The following is a 20,623-nucleotide window of genomic DNA, read 5'->3' on the forward strand; positions in this document are numbered from 1 at the left end:
CACATGTGATCGCAGCGCGTATGTTGGAAAAAAAAAAATAGATGAGTCTTCCAAAACTATTTTTGCGCATCATGAACGGAGCGTTTCAGTTACGCGCCCGGTGTAGCCTCCCTATTAGCTGCTGCTTCAATCTATGCCTCTGTACAGAGTACAGTAATTTCCCGCATATTAGCCGCATTGTGTATGAGCCGCTGGACAGTGTTTTATGCCAGTTAAAAGAAACAAAACCATATTGATACCATATTAACTGTCCCCGTGTATTAGCCTCATAGCTGAAGAAATTTAGCAAATTCAATGTATGAGCCACGGCTAATAGTCGGGAAATTATGGTAAAATGTACGTATAAAGGAATAGTTTGGTATTTTACACTTTAAGCCCGTTTTCTGTATTGCCTAGGATGCAAACAAGTGGTTGACACCGAAATCTCGTAGATTGATCCTGTTGCTGCAATTTGGCTACTTTAGAATGTTCTCTGTATGGCTTCAGCATTGCTCGCTATGGGCCAGGACGATTCTGTCCTTAAAACACCCCTAAACATTCGTTTAAAAAAAAAAATGCAACTCACCGAGTGGTTACTGGTCTTCAGCGATCTTCTATAGCATGTTTCGCAGCGAAATACTGCTTCTGTCATCTTTTATCAGGATTGGCTTACAGTGAATTGTTCTCTTTCCATACAGCACTGTGGAGTTGGCCAGGACGTGCATAGGAACTCCTTACTATCTTTCACCTGAAATTTGTGAGAACAAACCCTATAACAACAAGAGGTAGGCTGCAGCCTTCTATCAGTGTTCCTGAGTGTATGCACTTGACTTGGTGTGCTTGTGTTGTGTTTGTGTCTGCATAGGTGTTGGCTGTAGAGAAAGCGGTAGTCTTAGTCTTTTGACATGAATCACTTCTGCTACATGATAGAGTATAATTACACACACACACACACACGCACGCATGCGCCCACATGCACACACACACACACACACACACACACAGGCAGGCACAACTGCTTAGTAATGCTTAGTCATAACACTGAAGATGTTACACTGATGGGATGGAGTAATGGTATCAAGTCTCTCATCCGAGTTGAATCAGGCAGTCTCTGTTACCTTAAAGCAGGAACTCGATATTGATTCTCTTTAAATGCCTTCTCTACTGTCCTCTGTGTAACCCTGATGCCAGTCAATAGCCACTGTTTCTGGTAGTGATGCACAGGTCTGAAATGTCTTTACTGAATATATTCTCTAGTGCACATTTTTATGAAATCGGAAATATCGTCCTGTTAAATCTGGTGTGATTTGTCAAACGTGTGTGTGTGTTTGTACAGTTAACATATGTTGAGGGTGTTGCATGTTCTGAAGATTACAAATGTCGAAACCCTCAAGTGTGTTAAACTGTAGTAACCCTCCACTCTACTCTCCTCTCTCTCCTCTCATCCTCTTTTCCCTGCCCTCTCTCCTCTCTCCCCTCTCATTCGTCCTCTTTTTCCTACCCTCTCTCTCTCTCCCTCTCCCTCTCTCTCCATTTTGTAGTGACATTTGGGCCTTAGGGTGTGTCCTGTATGAAATGTGCACGCTTAAGCATGCAGTAAGTACCCAGTGTATGTGCTGTTCCCTGTGTGTGTGTGTGTATGCGTGTGTGAGAAAGAGAAAGAGAGAGAATTTATTTATTTGAATACAGGAAACACCAGACCTTATTCTCTCTCTCTCTCTCTCTCTCTCTCTCTCTCTCTCTCTCTCTCTCTCAAATATGTAGTTGTATTGCATTAATATGCTTTTTATGAGTTCAGCAGTTACCATATACAGTATTTGATGTGAAGACTGGTATCTTAGTGTGTGTGTCACATGTTTGTGTGACTCCTCTTCTCTCAGTTCGAGGCGGGAAACATGAAGAACCTGGTTCTGAAGATCATCCGGGGCTCCTACCCCCCAGTCTCGTTGCACTACTCCCAGGATCTGCGCTGCCTGCTGGGCTTGCTGTTCAGACGCAACCCCCGCGAGAGACCCTCAGTCAGCAGCGTTTTGGACAAGCCATTCCTCTCTCGCAGGATACAGAAGTATCTCACACCACAGGTGAGAGGCATGTAATACACACACACACACACACACACATACACACCTACACACAGTCTGTCTCACCTCGCATCTACATACATACCCTTTTTTTCTGGAGTTAAGCCAACAACAATATGCTGGAGTTTTACAGAATACCTGTTATACTGATTACAGTATTTGAAGAAGGTTTAATATTCATGTATGTTCCATTGTAAATTCAATTCAATTAAGAAGTTGCGTTTTGATTTACATTCCATCTGAATCTTTGTGCTTTATGCTTTGTGTTTAGCTCATTGCTCAGGAATTCAGCCATGGTGTTCACCACAGACAACCCAAAGCATGTGTAGCTCATGGCCTACCAGGTAATAACAGTAACAGTATTAATAATATTAGCAATTATTGCAATAACCATGCAAATGCTTAGCCTATATCAGCATTAAACATGATCATATTTCCGTCCTCTCTCCTGCCTCTCCGCCCAGCAAAGCGCCCAGCCTCTGGTCCAGCATCCGTCTCTCCTGCTCAGAAGATCACTAAACCAGCTGCCAAATACGGAGTGCCTTTGACCGGCAGGAGGCCCTCGGACGGCGTCCGCAAGGCTGTTGATGCTGGCAGGAAGGCCGCCGAGCGGAAACCTGTGGCCAGACCGAAACAGGTAAGAGAAGGAGCTTGACCGTGTGCAGGTGGACACCACAGTCCAGACATGGTGTATGGCCTAGGGGTTAGCAGAATCATTGTCTTCCCGTGTGTGTGGGGGTGTGTGTGTTTGCATGTGAGAATCAGAGTGACTAAGTGAAAAGTTGAGTGTTTGCATTTTGTGCGTCTGTGTGAGCGTGTCAGTGTGTGTCGTGTCTGAGACTGAACCCCGATGTCATGTTGTCCAGGCCCCTCCCCCAGCAGTCCCTCAGAGGAGAGTGAGTCGCATTGAGGAGGAGAAAAGGAAGTCTGAGGTACCCACTGATGGCGGATGGCGCCCCCTATCTCCCAACCCCTGGCATTAACCCTCCTTCGCCTCCCACTGTTGGCTCTCATCCACTCTTGACAGACACCACACATATCCTCTCTCTCTGCCTAGTCCTCCAGCTTTCCTGTTCAGTCCACCTTCCTTTTAGACCCTCCTTCCTTCCCTCCCTCCCTCCCTCCCACTTTCCTTTCTTGCCCCTCCTCCTTTTTATGCATACCCCTCATCCAATGGGAGGGCAGTTTGGCATTTGTGCCCTCCCCCTCTGCACTTCCCTCTCCTTCCTCTAATATGAACTGTCCTTTTGTTTCTGCAGTATGTCAGATTTGTCGGTGGGCAGTTGTGTTCCTTTGCCATGTATATATCCAGTTCCCTTTTAAATCAGGGCTCTTCGGAGGCTACTGTACTGTCTGCGTCCTGTCTACTTCTTTTCCCCTTTTGCTAAAAAGCCTACTCGCCGTTTTGTGCCTGCACAGCACTTGTGGTCCACTGAATAATTCATGCACATCCACGTGTACTGTAAACATTTATGGTTTTACAAAATGGTTTCAGTAAGCAGTTTAGTGGTGGCTCTCCCTCAGTGTGTAAGCAAAGAGAGGCAATGCATTACCTGCAACTCTGTTTCTCCTGTGTAGGAGGCAGCGAGGAAGAGAAGACTTGATCTAATGGAGAGAGAGAAGAAGCAGAGAGAACAGGTGGACAGCATGTGCTAATGTGTGTGCGTGTGTGTGTGTGTGTTATGGAAGATGGCAAACTGACCTGGAGCCTGTTCTACTAAGCAAGTTCAACATGTTTTTTTTTAATCGGTTGGACAAAGCTTTACCACCGCACTCGCACATATGTTTTGGTGCGAAAGTGGTTAGCAATTTGTGAAGTCAACTCAGGTTTTTCCCAGCGGGGTATGAACACATTCACGTGAATAGGGTACTGTTGGAATTTGTTAATGGCAGATGACCAATCGCAAATATAGAGAGGTCTAGACTAGAGTCGTCTTTATCACGACAGAGAAACAAATGATAATATTTTAAAAAACCAAGGAATTTCAACCAGTAGTTTTGGCTGAAAATTACTGTAGCATTTAGCATCACACTAGAAGACTTCCTGTCATCCTAAGATGTCCTCCCACCATTTCAATTTAATTTAATGTCATGTATAGAACGCCAAACATTACACATGTCTCATGGCGCTTTACAGAGTGTTAAACAACAAACATCCCTGCTCCATGGTTCATGGGTCTTCTAAGAGTGTGAACATTTTTTTGGAGAGAATTGATTGGGGTTTTTTACCATGTCTTATCTCAAACTTGACCCACTCCATGACCAATCGCAAATATAGAGAGGTCTAGACTGGAGTCGTCTTTATCACGACAGAGAAACAAATGATAGTATTTTAAAAAAACAAGGAATTTCAACCAGTAGTTTTGGCTGAAAATTACTGTAGCATTTAGCATCACACTAGAAGACTCCTGTCATCCTTACAGTAGATGTCATGTTACTGTAGATGTCCTCCCACCATTTCAATTTAATTGAATGTAATGTATAGAGCGCCAAACATTTCACATGTCTCATGGCGCTTTACAGAGTGTTAAACAACAAACATCCCTGCTCCATGGTTCATGGGTCTTCTAAGAATGTGACCATTGTTTTGGAGAGAATTGATTGGTTAGGGATGCTGTGCGTTTTACGTTGTTTTACAATGTCTTATCTCAAACTTAACCCACTCCACAGTTACCACAGTGATGTGCCTTTGCTAAAAGTTACTTTGCTAACCCCCAAAATCCTGCTTAGTAGTACAGGCCCTCTTAAACGTTTTTTATAGTCAGAATGTTTTTTTTTAATGTGGAGTCAGACTTAGATTCTAAGCTTGATTTTGCCATTGATCAGAATTTTGTGTCAGAGAAGATTGTAATTTTCCTTGCCCTAATGATCTATCCTAGATATTTTTGCTGAAAGCTGCCCAAATGAGAAGATTTGAAAAAGACAAGGTAGGTCTTTCCACCCTGGAGATATTCCTGTATTAATGTTATTGGTTTTAACTGTTCAGAGGTGTGTTTCCAAAAATCATAGTTGCTAACCTGTAAGCAACTTTGTTGGTTGCAATGCAATTTCCCATTGCTGACCAACTAAGTTGCTAACCTAGCTGACAGTTAGCAGTTAGTTACCAACTATGGTTTTGGGAAACGCGCCCCATATGTAGGAGACGTAACCTGAAATCTGATTGAATATGTTAACTGGAATAGACTGAGTGGCAGATATTTCCACGTATATTTATTTTTTTCCAGCTGAGCCGTATCAACCGAGCGCGAGAGCAGGGCTGGAAGCATGTCCTGAGTTCCAGTGGTGGCAGCAGTCCTGAGAGAAAGGTGCACTCTCCGTTGTTATCATTATCATAATAATCACCCTTTACACCTGAACTCTTATGGTTATCCATCAAAGCTGATGCAACATACTGTACACACAGCCAGCTTACAGCTACTCTATTAAAGGGACACTTCACCGATTAGCATTAAACTTTGTATCTTTAGAAAACCAGTCATGTTTTTGAATGGTTGTGCATCATTCCCTCAGTTTGCCTTGAGATGGGAGAAATACGGATTTCAATGAAACCCATGAATAGGACTTCCTGCTTTCAATGATGTAAAATGATGATTTTTACATCATTGAAAGCAATCTATCTACAGAAGATAACGCAAGCAGCCCTCGGTCGATTGTGGTGCGCTTTCCGAATGGGAATATCAGGCAAGAAATCCTACAGACGGCTTGGGCGAAGAACATCAGTCTGGATGAGGAGCGCGTCTACTTTTCACAGGATTTCACAAGCAAAGTACAGAAGGAGAGGACCCGATATGCTCCATTAAGGAGATTACTCAAGGAGAAGAATGTGAAATCACATCTGCGAAATCCAGCTAAATTGAAGGTGTTTGGCGAGGGAGAACCAACCATTTACGCGACTCCTGAAGAAGCAGAACGTGGCTTACGAGAGAAGGGAGTGATACTTGCCACGGACCAGTGTCAGTACGAAGTTAAGAGGGGGAAAGCGCAATCAGTCCCCTTCCAGAAAGTTCACAGACAAAACATCGCACGAGAGCAAGAGACAACGACCATCCCAGCCGTGCCAGTGGAGACCAAGGTAGACAAAATAAACGAATGATTTAATGAACAATGACTTTGAGCACTAAAATACTCACAATGTAAGAAAAGACAACAGGGGAGAAACTCCAAGACATCATGCTGTTCACCACATTTGTAAGGGCATGCCTTAGTCCAATGTACATCATAACCAAACGTTGGTATGGACGAAACAGTAAGACCCTTTCATTCCACGATATACAGTGGAAGCCACTTAGTAACCACATAGAAGAGGTTACACTTTTTGGAAGTTCAAGATGGGAGTTTTGGGTTAGGGGGAAGGTTTCACTTATGCACTTTTTTCTTTATGTTTTTCTGTTTATTTTTCTTAGAAATAAATACAAAGGGGAAGTGAAATATCTCTCATGGTGAAAGTTAGATGCATATCTCTAAATGTAAATGGGCTAAATAATGTCATAAAAAGGAAACGCATACTCCAGTACCTTAAGAAAGAAGGGGGAGAAGTAATATTCCTCCAAGAAACTCATTTAAGTACAATTGAGCATGCTAAAATGGAAAAATTAGCTAATGCACAGGTGTTTCATTCCTCCCATTCAACATCTAAAAGAGGAGTCTCAATTTTGATCAAGAACCATCTTATGTTTAAGAAAATAAAATGTATTAGGGACAAGGAAGGAAGGTATGTAGTAGTTATAGGCATGCTGGAAGAGCAATGCTTAACACTAATTAATGTATATAACCCTCCAGGAAAAGGGGATGGGCTTGTGGAAAAAGTACTACAATTGTTAATGATGGAGGCACAAGGAACTGTAATTATGGCTGGAGATCTTAACCTGGTCATGAATCCAAAATTAGATACCCAGAGTAGGAAGAAACATAAATCAGAAAAAGCTGCAGACTTACTCCGGAAAGCTGAAACAGACATAGGCTTAACAGACGTTTGGCGTTGTCTACACCCCTGTGATAAAGCTTTTACTTATTATTCTGATGCACATAAGGTTTTCTCCAGACTAGATTATTTTTTTATGTACAAAAACGATATTGGAAGAGTTAGCAAGTGCGAAATTCTACCCATAACAATAACTGATCATGCTCCGGTCGTAATGGAAATGAATATGAATGTGGACAAAGGAGAAACACTTTGGAGACTGAATAACTCACTACTGGGAAATCCTCATTTAAAAGATAAAATTGCGAGGAAGATCAAGTCTTTCTTCGAGTTAAATGATAATGGTGAAGTATCGGACATAGTGCTATGGGAAGCTGCAAAGGCAACAATAAGAGGAGAAATAATTGCACTTTCCTCCTGGGAAAAGAAACAAAAAGAAAAAACAAAGACCCTCTTAGAAAAGAAAGTAGGTGACCTGCAAAAGGAATATGAGATTTGTATGAAAGCAGAGGTATATACACAATTGTGTGCCACTAAAAAACTACTGAAATCATTAGAATTAATGGAGATCGAAAAAAAATTAGTACTCTGTAAGCAAACTCATTTTGAGAATAGTACAACATCCTTGAAAAAATTGGCATTTAAGTTAAAAAAACAACAGGAAAGATCTATAGTAGCCACGGTTAAGGATAAAAGAGGTGTTTACAGAAGGGGAAAATCAAATATCGCATCTGGTTTCAGGGAATTTTACCAAGATCTGTATACACCTGAATTGGAGGTTGACAATAAAGAAACTAAAACATTTTTGGATACGTTGCAGCTTCCAGCTGTAACTGACGGTCAGAATGAAGAGTTAACACAGCCAATAACTGAAATAGAAATAGCAAAGACCATAAAGAATGGGAAGGCCGGGAGAAGCCCGGGTGACGATGGGTACACCTATGAATTCTATAAGGAATTTTCAAGGTTATTAATACCCATTTTGTGCAGGGTTTTTAATAGGATATTAGAAACAGGAGTTTGGCCCAATACCTGGAACTCAGCAATAATCTCAGTGTTGTATAAAGAAGGAAAAGACCCTGAATGTTGCTCTTCATATAGGCCTATATCCCTGCTAAATGTAGACCAAAAAGTATTTACAGCTATAATAGCCAAGAGAATGTCAAATATAATGCCTAAAATAATCAACTTGGACCAAACAGGTTTTGTAAAAGATAGATTATTGAGTGATAATATCCATCGCACCATTAATGTTATAGACTATGCCTCCAAAAATAAGCTATCTATGTTAACCATAACATTGGATGCAGAGAAAGCTTTCGATAGATTATTCTGGCCCTTCCTAATAGAAGTGTGCAAGAAGTTTAAGTTTAATCAGACATTTGTTAATTTAATCAGAGGAATGTATGCAACTCCACAAGCCAGAGTGAAAGTTAACGGAACTTTGTCAGATTCATTCACAATAAAGAGAGGAACCAAACAGGGTGATCCTTTATCTCCACAACTATTTGCTCTATGTATAGAGCCATTAGCTGAAAGAATTAGACAGAATACAGAGGTAAGAGGGGTTTATGTTGGAAAGGAGGAACATAAAATAGCATTGTTTGCCGATGATATTATTTTATACTTAACAAGTGTTTACAAATCCTTGCCGACCTTAATGTGTGAAATAACATCTTACAGTAATGTGTCAGGGTATAAGTTGAATTTAAATAAAACCGAAGTGATGCAAATTGGCTGCCAATTAGATAACCAATTCAAAACTGCATATAATTTCAAATGGGACCAAAATAGCATAAAATACCTGGGGGTGATAGTACCAAATAACCTTGAACAGCTTTACCAAAGCAACTTTGGAACATTGGAAAAATCTGTTAAACAAGACCTAAATAGGTGGAGAAGTTTGCCTTTCACGTTAATGGAGAAGATCAGTGCAATAAAAATGAATATTTTACCAAGATTTTTATTTCTGTTTCAAAATATCCCACTTTATATACCTCACATAAGTTTCAAATACTGGGAGAGTTTACTTAGAAAATTCTTATGGGATGGGAAAAAACCAAGAGTTAAACTTAAAATTTTGCAACAGAGGAGAAGGGAAGGGGGGTTAGCGTTACCAAATTTAATTAACTACTATTATGCAGCACAAGTGAAATTAATTTTGATTATGTTGAACAAAGGCTTGGGCCCAAAATGGAAAAATATGGAGACAATACTGGTTGGTAACCTAAATAAACTCTTCACCACAAAGCAGATGAAAACAAATAATTTCGTACTAAATAATACGGTCAAAACTTGGAGAAAAATATGTAAGAATATAAAAATAAAAGAAGGACATCTGACATGTCTAAGAGAAATACAGAGTGATCCAGACTTTACCCCAAATACACTTGATAACACTTTTAAAAGCTGGGGAAATAAAGGCCTGGTTATGCACAGCCAAATGTTTAGTGACATTGGTGTAGAACCTTTTGAAAATATAGCAAGAGCATACCAGCTCCAAAACAATCAATTTTATCGATACTTGCAACTTAGGAATTATCTGAATGAAAAAGCACATCTCAAAAGTCTTAATGATCTACATATACTTATACAATACATGGCGAAAAAATGTCAGAGTGAGAATACTAAACATTTAACTGGACAAATATATAATATTCTACAGGAATGTGGGGCTGAAAAATTAGATCACATAAAGGAGAAGTGGGAGCTGGATTTGAACAAAACCATTAGTGAAGAGGAGTGGAAACAGTGCCTGAAAGATATTAATGTTTACACTAGATCCCCCTACTGGCAGGAATATGCCTGGAAGATGACTATTAGATACTTTCTAACACCATCAATAATGGCCAAATATGCGCAAACCAACACCAGCTGTTGGAGGGAATGCGGTGTAAACAACGCTGATTATACACATATTTTCTACTCTTGTAATAAACTTAATAAATATTGGCAGGCAGTCCAACATCTTACGCGAGAAAAGTTAAGCAAAGATGTGTCAATACAAAATCACAATGCTATTTTGGGCATAAGACCCAGAGGGCTGGAAAAGGAACACCTCCACCTCTTTTGGGTCTTTAGAATAACAGCCTTAAAACAAATTACAAGGAATTGGAAAAAAGTAGAACCACCTGCTACTGATATGTGGTTGGAAAGTATAGAGGAAATGAAAAGTATGGAAAAAATAACTTATAGAATTAAGCAATAAGCCCCGAGAGGCCGTGGGTTATACTGTATAATCGAACAGCTAAGGGGCGTTGTTAGGCACGACGCGAAGCGGAGTGCCTAAAACCCCCTTAGCTGTTCGATTATACAGTATAACCCACGGACTCGAGTGGCTTATTGCTTTTCTAAAACGGTTACTACGTCGATCTAGCAAGATTTCATGAAACAAAGGCACAGCAACGAAAAAGTAACGATATATTCATAGATAATCATTCTTCCGCCAAGAAATATATTCCCTCCTTATGAATGGTTGCCATGCAACAACAAGACGCAGCCACTACTAGTTTTGTGCTAGCGCATTACTATAGAACGAAATGCGGTCAAGGTGTGAGTTTATCATGATATTTACAACGGCATCGAACGCGATTCAGCCAATCACAATCAAGGACCGGAACTATCCGTTTTAGAATCAATAATAAAGAGAATGTGTATGACAAAAAATGGTCCCTTTACATGTTAAGATGAGGAGCTAATCTAAACTATGGCACCCCCATGAGAAATCAAAACTACACTCAGTTAATAAATATGTATACCCTTCGTATTTTTTTTTATTTTTTTTTTTTAGGTTCATTGTTTTGTGTATGGGGGTTAGGACGTGAGTGGGTGGGTGGGTGGGTGTGTGTGTGTGTGGGGGGGGGGCATGGGGAGGGGGGGAGGGTGTGAGTTTATGTGAATTCTTTTGTGTGGGGGTGAATGTGGGTGTATGCGTGGATGGATGAATGTCGCAAAGTGTGGGTATTTAGGTGGATGAAAGTTGGTGGGTGTGGATATATGGTTGGATGGATGAATGTGTGCTGATGTGAGTGGGGGAGTGAATGTGGGGTTTGTGAGGATGGATGGATGTAGACCTGCAGATGGGAGCAAAAAGAAGGGTTAAAAGGGTGGGTGGGGTGGAGTACATGAAACAGTGTGTGTGTGGTTTTTATTTACTTTAATTTTCTTATTTATTAATTAATTATTTTATTTATTTTTTCTATGTACCGTTTTCTTATGTCTGTTTTGAAATAATCACAAGTGGGGGAAAAAAAAAGAAAAACTGAAAATGTGTTTATAAATGAATGATTGTTCTGAACTTGAATGAACTTGAATGAACTTTGAATGAACACAATAAAGTATTAAAAAAAAAGAAAGCAATCTAAAGATACAAAGCTTAATGCTAATCGGTAATAGTAGTTGTGTAATGGCATGGTATGGCCACATGGTGGCGATCTGAATAGTTTCGGTTCAAATGTATGACAACCTAGGAAGAACAATGCAGTCGGCGGTAGCTACGCTCTCAGAGTACTTTTCTAGTTGTTGATGTTATCGTTCTTGTTGATGAGGCCGATAGTGTTTATATTTAGTTTTTTTTATTTTTATTATTCAGTTCATATTTATCGCTAGTTACTGTTAGTTATTGCAAAGATCCTTTTTCAACCGTCTCTGGTTATAGCAATTATTGACTGTGTGGGCGTGCTTTTACTCTTGCCTTGCTCACTATGCTTTGCTTCGTACCCGTTGCTAGTTTTACGGCGGTGGGGGCATGATGGCCGGTGGTCCTGTCCATGCCCCAAGTCACGCTGCTGTTCAGCCTGCAAACAGATATGACCACGTCCTGTCTGCCCTGGACCAGCTTGCCAAGCCTCAAGAGGGGGCCAAGGCTGCGGGAGACGTAACTGCCAGGTCAGTTATGCTTGCGTTGTCACTGGGGCCTTAAAGGTGAATAAGGTAAACTACACGAATAACGACATTTTGAAGGAGCAGTGCACAGATGTTTCCTAACATTACTTTTTGCATTATGTCTGTTGACAAGGAAAAGTTAGCAGCTGTGCTGTGCTAACTCAATTAGAATGCGCAGTACTGTTTGACTTTTTAATGTCTGATCGATTTGATCAATTATTTAAGAATAGAGCAGTGTTTGCGTTTTTACAACAAGACCCACTCACAACACCGATATGGTGTAACAACAGTGGAATGGTTTTTAGCAGATTATGGTTATGGTGTTTTGCAGATTTTTGGTTCAAAGAGATATTACAGGATGTTAGCATTATATTAGTTACTGCATATTAGCATAACATGGATTTCTTGGATTTGGACAGAAAGGATATGTCTTGGAATGGCTGATTGAGTGATTTTGATGTTTTAAACACACACCTACATCTCTATGTCAGGGGGCCCCTGGGTGCTGCCGGTCCAATGTTGCCGAATGGTCCACCCGGTCCACCCTCAGGAGATGCCATGAAGATGGAGCTGAGGAGGTTGGAGCAGATCTCCAGAAATGCCCACGCTAACAGGTCATTCACTTAAATGTAATCTAAAACACCCATGCCAACAGACAATCTATCAAAAATGCCCATGCCAACAGGTTAATCAGTTATCAGAAATGGCCACACAAATAGGTCAGGTAGTTGTTACAGGTAATCAAGAAAATATCTAGACTGGAAAGCTGATCAGAACAAAGACATGTAAAAAAACGACAAATATGGCAAATATGATCGTCTTAAAATACATCATATTCATCTTAAATGATGGCCCAGTATAACTTTTATCTTTATCAGCATAATACACTATTCACAAAAAGTTTAGAGACAGTCACATTAAGGTTATAGTAGATTATAGTGGATACTGTAGGTTCATCCTGAAATTTCACCCGGTAGCCGAATAATATCCCTGACTTTTTGTGAGTAGTGTGTAATGTTTATCTTTATCAGCTTTCCGGTCTATAGTGGCTCCACATGTATCATTTTTTTTATATAATTTAATCAGCTTTCCAGTCTATGATGGCAGAGCATATATCATTTTTACCTTTATCAATCTATGATGGCTGAGCATACCCGTAATTTCCCGACTATTAACCGCGGCTTATACATTGATTTAGCTAAATTTCTTCAGCTATGAGGTTAATACAGGGGGGCAGTTAATATGGTGTTAATATGGTTTTGTTTATTTTAACTTGCACAAAACACTGTCCTGCGGCTTATACACAATGCGGCTTATATGCGGGAAATTACTGTACTCTATTTTTTATCTTTAGCAATCTATGATGGCTGAGCCTATATAATGTTCATCTTTATTAACTTACAGTATCGGTCTATGACGACTCCGCATGTATAATGTACAGCTTTCCAGTCTATGATGGCTGAGCATAAATAAGGTTTATCATTATCAGTTTTCCGGTCTATGATGGCTGCACATATCATTTTTTCTCTTTATCAGTCTATGATGACTCCGCATATACAGTATATATATTTTAATCTTTATCAGCTTTTTGGTCTATGATGGCTGAGCACATATAATTGTTTCTCTTTATCAGTCTATGATGACTCCGCATATACAGTATATATATTTTAATCTTTATCAGCTTTTTGGTCTGTGATGACTGAGCACATATAATTTTTTCTCTTTATCAGTCTATGATGGCTCCGCATATACAGTATATATATTTTAATCTTTATCAGCTTTTTGGTCTATAATGGCTGAGCACATATAATTTTTTCTCTTTATCAGTCTATGATGGCTCCGCATATACAATTTTTAAAATCTTTATCAGTTTTCCGGTCTATGCTGGCCCAGCGCATGTTATACTTATGTATAATGACCCAGCTCTTCCCGCTGCTCTCCAGGCTGCGGGGTCATGCGGGGCCAGAGCGGGCGTTCCAGGTGGAGGAGTTTCTGCAGCGGAAGCGTGAGGCCATGCTGAATAAAGTGCGGGCTGAAGGACAGCTGGTAGGTGCTCGTCGTCTCTTCCTCTTCCTCTTCCTCTTCCTTCCTACACCTGTTCAGCGCACCGCATAGAGCCGCCAACATGAGTGTGCTGCTGACACTTGATGCCACGCACATCAGCGGCGACGTTTTGAACCGACGAGCATTCGATAAACAACGGAGTTCATCGAGTGGCGCCGACAAAATGTCGAACCGAATCGTAATCAACAGGGCGGCGGTGGAGGCATACTTTGACGCTGGTGTGCCGAAATCTAATGTTGTAATCAGACACGGAAAACGGAGCACGCCACACTCATGTCGGCGCCTATGTGCGGAGGCCTTTAGTAGGAGCACTGCGGTCTGGCTGGCAGGAATGGCTGCAGCCGTGCGTCTATTGTATTGGCTTTGAGCTTTTCTGCCACCAGCACTCTTGGAAAATGAGTTGTTTCAGGTTGTTGTGTATCAAAAATGGGTGTGGAAATGACATGGTGGTGATATGCAAGCGATGTGCGTTGACCCGACATCAGTGGTCTGAAAGATGGTTGAGTTTACTCGAGTAAATTGATGAGGATGTCGAAAGTATTTAGGTGTGTAGTTGTTGTTGCCCACGTCTATCTTTTTGATATAAAAGTCAACGGTGTCATCACTACCGAGTCCATGTTGAGGTTCGTCTCAGTTACAGTTGGTCTTTGGTATTATTTGCCCTCGATGGTGCCTTCCAGGCAGCGCTGCCTTCAAGGCACTACTCCCCTTAGTTTAGGGGTAGGATGAGGGTTGAGGGGGTTAAGGTTAGGAATAGGGTAAAGGTAGTGCCTTTTAGGCTGTGCTGCCTGGAAGGTGCCGTTGGGGGCAAAAAACACCATTGAGCGTTACAGTTTATATGATGTGGTTGTTGATGATGGTTGGTCCGATCGCTCACCGTTGGTCTGAAACATGTGGTTGGCTTGAAACGGTGCACAGGGAACGCGCCACAATCTGCCGGCCATCTATGGGAGCCGGCCCGGCACCATGCGGTGCAGGAGACCCAGGGTCAACAAGGAGGAGGAGGTAGGAGCCCGGCTACGGACGCTCCCCAACCCCAACCCCACCCGTTCCTCCACCCACACCACCCCCTCTCCATTACATCACCACTACCCGCGGCACCACCATCCCCATCGCCTGACTTGCGTTGCTGTTGTTGTTGTCGTTATTTTTGTGTATGTGTCCGCATGTGGCACTCCCTTGTAACGTTGCCCACCGTTCGTAACACTGGTTCACAAATCTCCTTACTTTGCATGGGAAGTTAAGAGTGTGTATATGTGTGTATTCTATCGGTATGATTTCTGTGTGTGTGTGTGTTTGATACTAACAGGTGGATCACGTATTCATTTTTTTTTACCTCCCAGACAGGTTGTTTTGTCTCTTTATGTTCTCCCCATTGCTCTTCAAGCTGACATGTTCTTGACAGCCCAATGCCAAAAAGCAGCATCTGGGTCACACCATTCAGTTGGTTTTTACTTTGGAGCTCAGCTCTGTTGCTGTCGTCCCTTTGATTTCTCATCCAGGCGCTTTCAGATCATCCCCCTTCCAGTGTGTCCGCATCTCCTGCACCACCTGTGACTGGCTGCCCCCCCCCTCTATCATTTGCTCTAAGCTTTAAAGCTTTTTATTCTGTTGCTCAGCCTGTCTCCTGTGATAAATATGCTCTTTTTCCTCGTCTTTTTTCCTTTTTTTTTTTTAAAGGAGTACCTATCGCGGCTGAGGCAGATCAGGCTGCAGAACTTCAATGAGCGGCAGCAGATTAAAGCCCGTCTGAGAGGAGAGAAGGTACGGCTGGTCGGGATCCCCCCCCCCCCCCCCCCCTCCCCTCTTCCACAGACACCTGCGGCAGTTCTAAGGGTTAACCTGCCTTGAGCTTTGCCTAATGAGAACTTCCATGAAAATTCATGCACATCCTCTGGTAAAGTTCTCTGAGGCAGGCTTATGTAGCATACATGTACAGTATGAAGTTACAGTGACATGACAACTTTTCGTCCCCTTTTTTTTTCTACATTTTTGGGATTTATGTCACCGGTTTTGGTCTCGGACATCTGCCACCTTAGCATAGAGAAGAGAAGGGCATGTGTCCACTTCTCTAACCCTGGGGTAGTAAAAGTCGCTGCGCTCCATCACAGTGGTTTGGCGGCTTGTTGACGATGCTCATGTTTATGTTTTTCTCAGTGTGACAGTGATGGCTCTGACAGTCATGAGTCCAGTGAGGAGGCCGAGCTGAGAAAGAAAAAGATTGAGGCGCTAAAGGTGAGCAGACCAGAGCGGAACCGATTACACACCGTTACACTGTGGTGGTGTTGGCGTTTTAAATAGTGAAATTGTGTTTACTTTGTAAAACGTTCTGAACATGTTCTTCCGTATACAAACTTTAAAATCAGAGTGCACTTGGATTTTAGGTTTGCGCTCAACAAATGCTTTGGTGACTTTTGTGGGAGGCGGTTGTCATGACTGGTTTAAGTAAGAGGTGTGCTTGTGTGTGGCAGGCCCAGGCCAATGCGCGTGCAGCAGTGTTGATGGAACAGCTGGAGAAGAAGAGGAGGGAAGCGTACGAGAGGGAGAAGAAAGCCTGGGAGGACCATGTAAGAGGCTCTTCTTGCCTTCGGCTGTTGCCCCTTTGTCTTCTCTCTTTTCCTCTCTTTCCTTTTTTTCTCTTTTCTCCTCTCTGCTCTGCCCGCTGCCTTCCTCTTGTCTCTGTCTCTCTGTCACCCTCTCCTCTCCTCTACACTCCTCTCCTCTATACTCCTCTCATTTTTTTCTCCTCCACCCTCTCCTCTCCTCTACACTACTCTCATTTTTTCTCCTCCACCCTTCCCTCTCCTCTCCTCCTCTCCTCTCCTCTCCTCTCCTCTATACTCCTCTCTTTTTTTCTCCTCCACCCTCTCCTGTCCACTCCTGTCCACTCCTCTCCTCTCCTCTCCTCTCCGCTCCTCCCTGACATAGATGACTGCCCCTGTCCTCTTCCTTTCTCTCCCCAGCTTGCTGTGCGAGGAGTGAAGATGGGCGTCGGAGCCCCTTCTCCTGTAGCCCCGTCTCCTCTCCCTGACGCCCCTCCCCAGCCGGCCCCCACCCACCCGGCCCCGGCCCCTCCCTCCCCCAAAACCACTGCCCCGGCCATCTCCATGACGGCTGCACTGAAGGATGTCGGAGCGGTCAGTCACGGCTACCGATTGCACACCTCTGTGTTCTGACCCCCCCCCCCCCCCCCCATGTGTTCCTCCTGACCTGAGCTGAGATAGCCCAATCTGTAGGATGCTGGCACTGTACACAACAGCATCAGTCGTGTTGATCCCATTGTCAATGTGAGACAGAGCCCTCCTCAGGCTAACTGGTGTTAATGGCCTGGAGTCTTAAGGCCTGAACACACCAACCCGATAATCGGCCGTCGGGGGCGATCGGGGACTCGAGTCTGTTTGGTGTGTCCCGTGCCGTCGGCAGTTGTCGTCGGCGTCGGGGCTAATTTTGGCCAGTTTTGGCCGACTTGACATGTAGAGGGGAGACGAGAGCCCGACTGACAGTCCGACTGCTTTTCTGCCGACGGTCGGCCGGTCGGGTTGGTGTGTTCAGGCCTTTAAGCCGTGATAGCCTGACATAAATGCAATCACCTCGCAGAGCTGCTTTAGGCACAGGCACAGGAACAATGCACACAGTAAAGTCCAGAAACAGATAATAGTGTGTAGTAATATGTAGTCATAGTAAACTCAGTAATGTCAACAACGCATGCACCAGTTTTAGGTGGTCACCAGTTAAATATATACATTTAGAAGCCAAAACCTCTGTTTCACATTGTTTGTTCCATCCACTTGCAGCTGGCATCTGGCCAGAGCACTCCAGTGAAAGATGAGTCCCCCAAGACCGAGGCGCCTGTCCAGGTGGAGTATTTAACATGACTGCTGCTATTTTGACATGGAGTCTGCGTGTTGAACCACCTTAATGTCATATTATTCTTACATTCTACAAAAATGCAAAGTCAAAGTCTTAGCTAAAGCTAATTTAATAAGGAGGCAAATGAATATGCACTACTCTACTACACTAACTAAGTTAGGGATATCTGGCTTTCGGGAGAAATGAATCCATACAGAATGTTTCGGAACAGAAAGCCGAGTATCCCTGACTTTTTGTGAGTGGTGTATTTCCTAATTTGATACCATGAGCAAGACACCGCTCACTCCCGCTCCCACACACCACACAAAAATATCTAGTTGAACATGCACAAGACACCACTGTATTCACCTGCGCTCCCACACACCACACAATAGCTAGTTGAACATGCAGGAGACACTTGGCTGATTGAGGGACTTCAGGCTCCTCGGCCATTTTAATTGGGGCCCCATGTGTTCTCATGTGGTGTCGATTGCTGTCCACATCTCAGAGTGAGAAGAGGGAGATCCTGCGGCGACTGAACGAGAGCTTGAAGTCGCTGTGCCAGCCGGCGGGAAAGAGCGAGGCGGCCGCTGCGCCGGCGATGGTGGCGATGGAGGGGCCCGGCCCCCCCGCCGTGCCGCAGCAGCAGAACCAGCCAGTGGTGAAGGTGCCGACGGGGGAGGAGGAGGAGGAGGAGAGGCCGGTCTCCGGGGGCGACCGGAAGAAGTGGGGGGCGGGAGCGCCACCTGTCCTCCCTGTGGCACAGCAGACGTTAGAAGAGACTTGCCTGACATCACCTGGTGAGACTAAATAAAACACACACACACACACACACACACACACACACACACACACACACCTACACCTACACCTACACCTACACCTACACCTACACCTACACCTACACATACACACACACACCTACATATGCATTGCAAACACATAGTCAAGCTCAATATCCCTCTCTCTCTCTCTCACTGAACAACACATGCTCATACTGTATGCAAACACACAGACTTGCATATTACTGCCACTGTAGCCAGGCCAGTAGCGATAGTTCAACAGGGTAGTAGAAAATATCTGTTGTCCAGACTCTGATTGCAAACATTGTGATAATGACAATATGATACCATGTCTCTCCTTTGACATGGAATGAGGCCGCGGACTTTGTCACCTAAATGTAATATTTTTTTATGACCATGTTTTTCTCATGCTCAGCGTCACAGTGTGCCTCCCTTTCCCCTGATGAGAGACTGCCCTCTGCTGGTGACAGGCGGAAGTGGGAGATGGCGGCTCCTCCGTTTATCCCGGTGGCCCAGCAGACTTTGGAGGAGACGAGCATCACTCCAGGTCTGTCACGCTCACTGCCCTCACTCAGCCGCTCTCTAAATGAATTACCTAAAAGGAATATTAGATCTAAGTGGAATTCCTATGAGATCTGCTCCCATGTTGCTGAAGTTGAACTCACTGAGCATGGTGCTAACATGGGGCGCACATACTGATGAAGATTTATATCTCTGCACAGTAGGGCACTGTTAATGTTCTGTGTGTGTGTGTGCAAAACCGTTTTTTGGGGGTTTTTTTTGCAAATGTTCTTGTGTTTGGGAGTCTTGGACATGCCATGTACACAAACTTGTTTTGCATAGACATAGACGTGCGTGCGTGCGTGCGTGCGTGCGTGCGTGCGTGCGTGCGTGCGTGCGTGTGTGTGTGTGACACTTTTTTTTCTTCTGTGTCTACAGAACAAACGGCAGGCGAGGTGATCCGTCTGGAGTCGTGGCAGGGGGTGGTGGGCCCGAAGAAAGCCTGGGGCCAGAGTCCAGACGCTCCAGTGCTGAAAGAGCCAGACCTTCAGCCCCTCACCCGGCTGTTGGGCAGCGCCAGCATCTGTGAGAAGCCAGCCACTGGTCAGTCAAGAGGCCTCACTATTCTATCTCTTACGGCCAACTTTTCACCAGATCTGTGGTGTGTGTGTGTTCTGTCACTGCTGCGGTGCGTGCGTGCGTGCGTGCAGTAGAACCATACAAAGAAATTTGCTTGTGTAACCTCTAAAATGCTCACTTTCATATGCACACTCTTACAATAAATGAAATAAAATTTTAAAAAATATGAAAACAGTCTCATTGCACAGAGGTGTCGCAGCCATCTTGCAGACGCCACGCACTGTGTCAAGTGAAGATTTAGCCAGCTATACAGCATTATACTGGTGCTGAAATATTTCTACATGTTTGTTTAGAGACTTCTGAGTATAAATATTCCACCAGTGTCTCATCACATTCTGATAATTTATGAAGATAAAGATCTGATCACATTTTAGGTCATACTCATTCTTATTTCTAGAAATTCTTATTCTTATCTCATTCTTGTTTCAATTCCATTCTTGAATTTGAATTGAGGTCAAAAACAGGATGTAGAATTACAATTCGAATTTGAATTAAAGGAAGTAGAAAATTCGAAAATTCAGAATTGTGCACAAGCTTGCTTTTGACAATCATGCCATAGCAGTTTTTATGGTTCAGAGCCTGATGGTTGTATTCTCTTACTGGTTGATTCGGTAGACAGCCTTAGACCAACAGCGGGGCCTTCTGCTGCCCAGGAAGGGACCAAACCAGCATCACACATTCCGCCAAGCACATCTGCCACTTGTCCAAAAATGGAGGTGCCAATCCCATTGGAGGTCAAAGGTGAAAAGGAAGCACCACTATCATCGGAGGAGATTACCTTACCCGAGCCCGCAGGCATAGTTGGAGATGGTAAGACAGTAATGCATATGGGCTTCTCTATCTGTGCAGTTAGTCTTGCATGTCATGGTAACACAGCATATTTCAGCTGGGGATCATTGTTG

The 20,623-nt window shown here is 43.3% G+C and overlaps 1 protein-coding gene across 2 annotated transcripts in view; it reads left to right on the plus strand.

The window, feature by feature from the left end:
* nek1 (NIMA-related kinase 1) overlaps nucleotides 1–20,623 on the plus strand; it is a 37,138-nt gene that overhangs the window by 4,800 nt on the left and 11,715 nt on the right. The window contains exons 7-28 of one of the 2 annotated variants that reach the window (XM_062556804.1): nucleotides 678–764; nucleotides 1,521–1,575; nucleotides 1,860–2,060; nucleotides 2,332–2,404; nucleotides 2,525–2,697; nucleotides 2,927–2,992; nucleotides 3,639–3,698; nucleotides 4,940–4,987; nucleotides 5,285–5,365; nucleotides 11,711–11,868; nucleotides 12,357–12,479; nucleotides 13,809–13,911; nucleotides 14,848–14,934; nucleotides 15,610–15,693; nucleotides 16,087–16,164; nucleotides 16,401–16,496; nucleotides 16,893–17,066; nucleotides 17,724–17,786; nucleotides 18,287–18,578; nucleotides 18,997–19,128; nucleotides 19,521–19,685; nucleotides 20,337–20,531. In XM_062556804.1, coding sequence (XP_062412788.1) covers nucleotides 678–764; nucleotides 1,521–1,575; nucleotides 1,860–2,060; nucleotides 2,332–2,404; nucleotides 2,525–2,697; nucleotides 2,927–2,992; nucleotides 3,639–3,698; nucleotides 4,940–4,987; nucleotides 5,285–5,365; nucleotides 11,711–11,868; nucleotides 12,357–12,479; nucleotides 13,809–13,911; nucleotides 14,848–14,934; nucleotides 15,610–15,693; nucleotides 16,087–16,164; nucleotides 16,401–16,496; nucleotides 16,893–17,066; nucleotides 17,724–17,786; nucleotides 18,287–18,578; nucleotides 18,997–19,128; nucleotides 19,521–19,685; nucleotides 20,337–20,531 — 2,594 coding nt within the window. The remainder of the gene's footprint in view (nucleotides 1–677; nucleotides 765–1,520; nucleotides 1,576–1,859; nucleotides 2,061–2,331; nucleotides 2,405–2,524; nucleotides 2,698–2,926; nucleotides 2,993–3,638; nucleotides 3,699–4,939; nucleotides 4,988–5,284; nucleotides 5,366–11,710; nucleotides 11,869–12,356; nucleotides 12,480–13,808; nucleotides 13,912–14,847; nucleotides 14,935–15,609; nucleotides 15,694–16,086; nucleotides 16,165–16,400; nucleotides 16,497–16,892; nucleotides 17,067–17,723; nucleotides 17,787–18,286; nucleotides 18,579–18,996; nucleotides 19,129–19,520; nucleotides 19,686–20,336; nucleotides 20,532–20,623) is intronic. The other variant, XM_062556805.1, reaches the window with a different exon arrangement.

Source organism: Sardina pilchardus, chromosome 15 (assembly GCF_963854185.1).
Source record: "Sardina pilchardus chromosome 15, fSarPil1.1, whole genome shotgun sequence".
Lineage (NCBI taxonomy): Eukaryota > Metazoa > Chordata > Actinopteri > Clupeiformes > Clupeidae > Sardina > Sardina pilchardus.